Consider the following 8,713-nt stretch of genomic DNA (forward strand, 5'->3'; position numbering starts at 1 on the left):
AAAAAAGCACGAATGTCAAAATCGAAATTCAAGGCAATGATGATTGTTTTTTTTTTGATGTCAAAGGGATTGTTCACATTGATTGGGTACCAGAGGGGCAAACAGTGAATCAGCATTACTACATTAGCGTACTGACTACCCTACATGAGCGAGTACGGAGAAAACGGAACGATTTGTGGAAAAAAAAGACATGGATCCTGCACCAAGACAATGCCCCAGCTCACAATGCGTTGTCAGTGAAGACGTTTTTAGCCAATCACAACATTCCCATCTTAGACCATCCACCCTACTCACCTGATTTGGCCTCCTGTGATTTTTTTTCTTTTTCCTAAAGTCAAGTCAGCTTTGAAAGGAACTAGATTTGAGAGTGTTGAAGCAGTAAAAGAAAAAGCGACGGAAGTAATGTATGGACTTACCGAAAATGATCTGCAGCATTGCTATGAACAGTGGAAAATTCGTATGGAGCGGTGTATAGACCAAGGAGGAGAGTACATTGAAGGAGATAACATCAAATTGTAAATAATGGAAAATAAATTTTTTTTATAGCATCAGTTCGGTTTTTTTCTAGCCACACCTCGTATATATTGCCTCATTACCAAATTTTCTCAACAAGTTTTTGTCTTTTGCTCTATTGTTCCTAATGATTCCTTAATAATATCACATGTTCCTGTCACATTTATTTCTCAGGGGTTGTGAGCAATGCTGGACAATATCCTACTGCTGCGCCTCCTTTACAATCATTTTTGATGACTGGCCCTATGTGCCGTTACGCATCAGATCTGATGCCCGTGTTGAAAATTTTAGCCGTTGATCATGCTAAGAAATTAAAGCTTAATGAAAAGGTGAGCATTTATGAATGCATTTCTCAAAAAAATCCTAATTCTTATATATTTTGAAAAATTTCCCATGGCACTGCATTAGTAAGGCTTAGAAAATTTATGAGTATCTGTAATGAAAATTTTTTTTTTCCTTTTCTGAATGTATTTATTTTTATTTAAATAATAGCAAATTAACATTTGATCTCATATACTACCCTAGTTTTTTAAAGAGTTAGTTCCATGTTTTTGGAGGAAGAATTTCATATTTGTTACCATAATTTTTTTCACATCAATTTGTTAAACTGAAAATTCAAATTTTCATTAAATAGTCAATTACATTTTATAAATCTAGGTATTTTTTGTCCTGTAGGACCCGCAAGGTTTGCAGCTCAGAAGGACCTTGGTACTTAAGTCGCCTCAAATTGAGCTCCCCCCCCCCCTTCTTTCTCTCTCTCTTTTTTTTTTGAAGGTATAAAACATTTTGCACTAGGACTTACAAGCTGATAGCATAACCACTATGTGTGAACATCAGATTGCTTTAACACTGAAGTGGACTACGTAAAGACAGGAAAGTCATAACTTGCAAAATAAGTTATAAAATAGTGAAAAAAAATGCATTATCGAAAAATATGAGGTTATGTTTGAAAGTAGATTTTATTCGGAGCCAGGAGCATTCAGTGGCTACATAGTTTGCCTTTTTTCGCAATTCCCTTCTCATACAAAGCGATCAAGATTGTCAAATTTTATGGCTGCTTAAAGAACTTTTGTCGGCGATATAAAAAATGTTTTAATCAGTGTCTACGTATGTATACTTTATCAATCTATTTCAATTTTTTTCTATTGGTATATATTGATAGATCACTATTAATCTATTTATTTTTTCTCTATTTTTATTACTCTCTCTACAATTATGAATCTGTATCTACAGTAAAACCGCATTAAGTCGTCACTCAAGGGACCAAAAATTTTTGACCACTTATGCGGAGTGACTATTTATGTGGAGTGGAAATTAAGGAAGAAAAAAAAAGCCTTACAAATATTCATAAATAGCAGTAGAATTTTGTGAGAAAAATAATAGCTTATGTAATAAATGTCTATAAATTAGTGGAAATTTTAAAAAGGGGGGAAAATACTAATGATGGTTACTTTCTTTTGTTTTCTCTTACTTATAGATTACTTAATAACAACAACTTATTTTAGTGTAGTTACGGTACATTAATACAATCCTTCAATGTTGACTTATGAAGTTGTTGCTTACGGAAAAGAACTATCTCTTCTAACATACATCAAGCTTTAAATTTTGTGTTTGTTGTTCCTTGTGAACGGATGTTAAATACTGACTAACTTTCGCCAGGTATTAGATTTTGTCTGTCTTACTGGAAGGAGTTAGATTCATATTCTCGGCACTTGGCAGAGTCACAGCAAGAAGTACGCTTTGAATGACCAGAACCGAGGATCGAGATTTCAAGGAAAAATGAATATCAAACAGCTTTTCAACTAAGCCCGACACTATTTTTTAAGATCTGATAAGGAAAAGGAATTTTAGAAAACAACTTTTGAGTGACTAGTTAAACGGGTAAAATTAATTTTGGTGACCAGTAAAGGAGGGTCATTTTACATTACTGTGAATGAGACCTTATCGGGACCAAAGAAAAACGACCACTTAAACGGAGTGACCACTTAACCGGTTGACTACTTATTGAGGTTTCACTGTATTTATCAATTTAAAAAATAGTTATCAAATTATATTTATCGACTGGGATGTTCCCATCAATTTTTCTGAGGGTAAAAGAACTCAGCAGTTCCAATTTTGTAGGTTTTTAAAAATTGTTCGTAAATCTGTTCATTTGGTCAAAATGTTACACAAGTAACCACATTACAACCATCAACTAAAATAAAATTAACCTTTATTAACGTAAACAAAATAAAATTAAAACCATAGGAATGGTTCATGCTGGTATTTCAAGGGCCAGCGGCTCCCTTCAAAATCCACATTAATCGAAATCACAAAACCTAAAGCAATCTTTCAATTTAAACTTAAACCTAGGTTTGCTGTGAAACTGGCGAGATATTTTCTCGCCAAAAAGAAACTAAAAGGGAGATTCAACAGAGGGTATACTGCCAGTAATCCATTACGCACAATATGTGTATGCAATCATATACATAATATGTCATAATATGAAAATTTTTGAAGCTTCAGGTACATGTACATAAAAAATATTTGAGAGTATACGGCGTATATGGAGTATATACCCTATGGGAACACCACTGTTTATCGATACATATCTATCTATCTTTATAGTTAGCTATCTATCTCTATCTGCCTATATTCATTAACCTATACAAATATAAATTTCAGTAAAACATTTTCTGTTATTCCTATCATTATTAATCTGTGTATATCTATCTCTATATTGCCTCTATATTTATCTACCCATCTATATCTCTTCATTTATCTACTTATCTCCTTACATCTATGTACATATGTCTTTACTATGTTAACAAATAAGAGAGGAAAATCATAGACTTTTTGAATATTGTTGCACCACAAGATGCATAGCATAACTCAAAACAATGTAAATTTATTACCAACAGTGAATAGAATTCTTGGATATAATTTCATTGTTACACATTTTTACCCATTAGATGTTTATTGAAATTGAGTTCTACTATTTACAACAATGCAGTAACGCAACAATTAGTTCTGATTCTATTGGATATAATGTATTAAAAATTATAACAAACATTAAATAACTTGTTTTCGAACTAATTGATCAGCAATTGTTTAAGCAGATTTTGGTATCAAAAACATTAAAAGCAGATATGTTTGTAGGTTTGGAAGATTTTCTTTAATTCATTGCAAATTTCATATAATTTTTAGCTAATAACAATATAAAATAAGATATAACAACGTTTTATCGTATAAAATTGCAGATTACTGTTTGTGTGAGAAAACATTGTATCTTAGTTTACTTTTCAAGCACAAAAATATTTATTCAATTCTAAATACCAGTAAGTTTCAATTCTTTTGATTTTTTTTTTTTTTTTTTTTTTGACAAAATATAAAGAAAATAGTCTATTGTTTGGCATTTAAATTATCGTTGTAACCATTTTGTAATACATTTTTCATTGGGATTTAACTGTTTTTGATGAGTGATGATATTAGATATTAAAACTTTTTGAGTAACATTATGTATTATGCAGGGGCACAGCAAGATATTCTAGAGGGGTGTCCATGATCAAAATAGCCAACTCTAACACTTGAAACTGTACAAAGAAGCACTCAGAATTCTACTATAATTTCACATAGATCTCATTTTTATGCAAAACTAATTAGATGATGAAAAACATCTTCTAAGGCCAGGAGAATAGTGTTAACTTTCATTGTAGGAATTTAACTTTGAGCTTCAAGGGAGGGGTCTGTACTTGCGGACCACCCCTTTTCCTACGCCACTGGTATGAGATCAAGTCATAATTTTAGCTACCATTTAGCAAGCCATTTGGAATCTTTTTTAAAATATAGTATAAGAAGTGTAAATGTCTTAACATCTGTGTTTATATATTCCCACTTTGTTTTATGACTCAACTAAATTTTATTTTCCATTTTTAACAGGTAGATTTCAGAGATCTAAAAATATATTACATGGAAAATGATGGTGGCAATCCCTTAATATCTGCTGTAAATCCTGAAATTACAAGGGCTCAAATGAAGGTAATTTGTCATTCTGTTTTATCATTAATTAAGTATGTTAATTCTTTTATTAAGGAACTGGGGGAATTTTCTGTGCTAGTTACTTGTGCTAAAACCAATTTTAAATTTAATTTTCATATCTTATATTTTAGGTGTTGGATTATTTTTATGAAACTTATGGAGTAAAACCCGAAAAAAGTGAGCATAAAAAATATGAAGCATAGCTTTGAAATATGGTCAAAAATAATAACTACTTCTGACATGAAACCCATTACCGTTGAGATGACTGGTCGAAATGGGGATGCCAACATTTTCGTTGAACTCATGAAATGGCTCTTGGGTGTATCTGACCATATTCTTCCAGTTATAATCTCTGCCTTCATGAACAAGATTCTGACTCCAAAGACAGAGAAGCATGCCTGCAAATTTTACCAAATGTTGAATGACATTGAGAAGGAATTTGAAAACATCTTGGGATTCAACGGCATATTCGTCTACCCAACGGGGCCAGACTATGCGCCATATCATGGCCAGGCCTTACTGAAACCCTTCAACGTTTCGTACACTGCCATTTTCAATTTGTTGGGGTTGCCAGTGAGTCAGTGTCCAATCACTCTGAGTAGCAAAGGGTTACCAATCGGGCTTCAGATTGTCAGCGGCCTCTACAATGATCACATTACTATTGCTGTTGCAGAAGAACTGGAGAAAGCCTTCGGCGGATGGGTTAGCCCATCTTCAGAGATTTGGCATTCACATGCAAACACTTCTGCAAATTAGGATCTATTGGGAATATTTGAAGTGTTTGGTATCAAAACCAACTCAATCCACAAATTTTCTGAAGCATCCCCCCCCCCCCGCCCATGATTTGAAAGTACTTTGTCTATACTATCATGCTATAAAACGATTTGGAATGATTCCCTCTCAATCATTTGAAACCAGCACACAAGAACCTGTTTTACTTCAAAACCAGCTCAATCCAAGTTATCCACATATTACCACCTTTCACTCCCATACCTACCACTATTTGTGGTTTAACCAGTTGGTTGAGACCCTGAAGACAGCTCTGATTTTTTAATCCAGACCTAAAACCAAGCGATCCCTGGTCCAGCACCCACAGAGGTATTGTATCAGTTGGAGGGATTTGTAGCCACAAGCATATTGAGCGTCTTCTAATCACGATTAATGAAGACAGTGGACTATGGCCGGCAAGGATTGAACCTGAGACCCTCCAGTCACTAGTCAGATACTTTACATAGCATGTCACCCTCCCCCCATTTTACCACTGTAAAAATGTATGGCTAATATCAGGCCCATCATTTCAAATGTTTCCAGGGGGCCATACTTTTCCAGGGGGAGATGTACATTCAATGCAAAACCTGTTTCAGAAAACAACAAAAACCACATTTACTTGTATGTTAAAGCGTTAACTTTCCAAAACCAGGAGTGGTGGGGGGGTTGGGGATTTACTCCCCTAAATGGTGGGTGTGGGTAATATCAACAACATTTTCATAATAAATTGATTAATGTACACGTTTTTGCTTTTACAAGCTAGTATGTGGCATTAAATGAAGAAAAAATAGAAATTTAATTATAATTTGAATTAAAATTTAAAAAATAAAACAAAATAACACCAATTTAATTTAAAATGAGCTCTATTCAAAGTCATTTAATGAATGTTTCTCATACAAAATTTAAAAAAAAAGCCGTCATGTGGAAAAATCAAGTATATAGAGTAAAATTTTTTGTGTTTCTGTAAAATTTAAAGAAATGGATTGGTCTGGTTTTGATATTAAATGTTTCATTTCACATCTTTTGTAATATGAAAAATAATAATCAATCAAAATACATCAATTATTTTAAATGCTTGCTGTTTTTGAGCTGTCCAAATGTTTTTGTGTTTTGCTAAATATGTAGCTATGATTGCAAATCAGACTACAGGTTGTCTCAATAAGGTTGCTACTATAGCTTTTGCCAAAGATTCAGTACACCTGAACTATTAAGTACAATACACAATTTTTATTTTCTGTACAATTTTGATTTCACCAAGATATATTTTATATTCTGCTTGTATTTTTAACTGTATTTGAGAGTTTTTACCTTTAAAAATATTTTTTTGACAACTTATCCTACTTTTATTGAAAGAAACTACCAGAGAAAAACATCATGCCATGAGGTCAGAAGTTTTGCATCATATAGATTTTGGCGTTACAGTCAAATCCTGTTTTAGTTGAGTCAGTTTTACAGTGAAAATTTCATTTTAGCAAAGACTTTGCCTTTTAAAATTATTTTTACAATATTTTATTTCTTTAAAAAGAAGTATAGTACAAGAATATTATACCTTGAGACCACAGAGATCTTGCCTTGTACAGATTTTGGCGCTACAGTCAAATTCCGTTTTAGCTAAGTTTGTTACTGCTAAAATTGTCTTTTAGTGAAGTCTGTGAGTCTCTCCCACTGAAATTACACAAGAACAATATCAAGATCTATAATATTGTTATAAACGAAATTTCATTACATCAAAATAATTTCCCTAGTCTCTTGTTCTCCACTAAAGTGAGATTTGACTATACAGTGTCTCCTACTTATTAAAATCACTTTCGTTCTGAGGGTATTTGATTAAATAAAGTATCTGACTAAAAAAACAGACACCCACATACATGATGCACTGAAGACAATTTAAGGTTTTCAAGTTCAAGTACTCTATTATGAAAAAATACGATTATGATAAAAATGAATTACGATTATTTATATATATATATTTTTGGTGTTTCAAAATACAATTGGCATTTTAACTTACATAAGGTGCATTTTTTTTTTTATAAAAATGGGTCTTAAAATACTGACTTATTCTTGAGTAACAATTTGAAAGAAAGATTCAAGGTCATTCATTTGTAACATGCCGCTGTTCTATAACATTGAACAGAGCAGTTTGGGAAATCCCTACTTTAATTGCAGTATCATGCTGACTACATTTAGGAAGCTTATCTTACTTTTACAAAATTTCAATTTATTTTTCACATTCAAGACAAGACATTTAGGCAGGTTTGCTAACTGCAATTTTAACTCAAAATGAATGTAAAAAGGAACTGTCAACTTCTGTACAGAGCTGAATGAGCTAAAACTGATTGTAGCTCAGTGGTCAGTGAGCAGGGTTGCAGCGCTGCAAGTCAAAACAAAGGTCAAACCATTCAACTACCCCCCCCCCCCCAAAAAAAAACCGAACAAGTTGCTCTGATCTTGGGGTTTTTTTTCCTTGCTTTGTTTATGTAGAATTTGTTATCTTAGTGCTACCAAGGGCGCCCATATAGGGGGGCAAGGGGGGGCTCGAGCCCCCCTTAGAAATTAGAACTTCCTTGCTTTTAGTACTTTTTTCTCTGCAAAAAATGTAAAAATATTTCTTCTCCAGCCATTAATGAATATGTTATTTAAAATGTCCAATTTTAATGACTCTAATCTGTTCTGAAATTGGTTTTCATGGGAAAAATATCATGCTAAACCATGGTTAAAATATCTGAGCCCCCCCCCCCCCTTACAATTTTGCATATGGGCGCCCTTGAGTGCTACACTGCTTTTAGACGTTGAAAAGAAAGAAAATTCTGGCTCTATTCAGACAAGAAAGAAAATGCGATTTTTTTTCTTTTACGTTTTTAACATATGCTCCCCAAAAGTGTGATTTTATAAAATGACGCGGATGATTTTATTAAAGGATAATCCTAACATGTTTTGATGCAGTAATGATTCTGTTCTTCCAGATTTGATTTGATAAAGCGGCTGATTTTTCAATCCAGCGATTTTATTGGTGGCAGGCACTGTATTTAGATCACTTCAAATTGAAAAGAATGTTCAGATATAAATATACACACAAACATCAGAATAAGTTTTAAGTATAATGAGTACTATTGCTCAAATTATGCCATGTAATTTTTCCATTCACAAATAAATAAGCTTCATAATTAGTAGTAAATGCATTATTCTGCACTTTCCCTAATTGCATAGTTTGCACACCAGCTGCATTCAAAGACAATTTGACCCTTTTTTTATTGTGAGTACAATTTTTGATTTAAATTTCTAACTTAACGTGGAATAACAAGGCAAAAATGTAGATATTTTGTACCTGCACAACTTATCATTTATTTTTGACAATTTGTGTTTTTATAGGGAATTTTGTGTTACAGGTTGACAGTTTAATGGAATTCTACTATAT

General features: G+C 32.8%; 1 protein-coding gene across 1 annotated transcript; it reads left to right on the forward strand.

Moving 5' to 3' along the window:
- Positions 1-711: 711 nt before the first annotated feature.
- Positions 712-5,286, forward strand: LOC129233006 (fatty-acid amide hydrolase 2-like). The gene is given in 4 exon segments (XM_054867086.1): positions 712-842; positions 4,432-4,530; positions 4,662-4,724; positions 4,726-5,286. Coding segments are annotated over 4 exon segments (819 nt in total). The 5' UTR covers positions 712-746.
- The last annotated feature ends 3,427 nt before the right edge of the window (positions 5,287-8,713 follow it).

This window comes from Uloborus diversus, unplaced genomic scaffold, assembly GCF_026930045.1.
Source record: "Uloborus diversus isolate 005 unplaced genomic scaffold, Udiv.v.3.1 scaffold_1495, whole genome shotgun sequence".
In the NCBI taxonomy this organism is placed as follows: Eukaryota; Metazoa; Arthropoda; class Arachnida; order Araneae; family Uloboridae; genus Uloborus; species Uloborus diversus.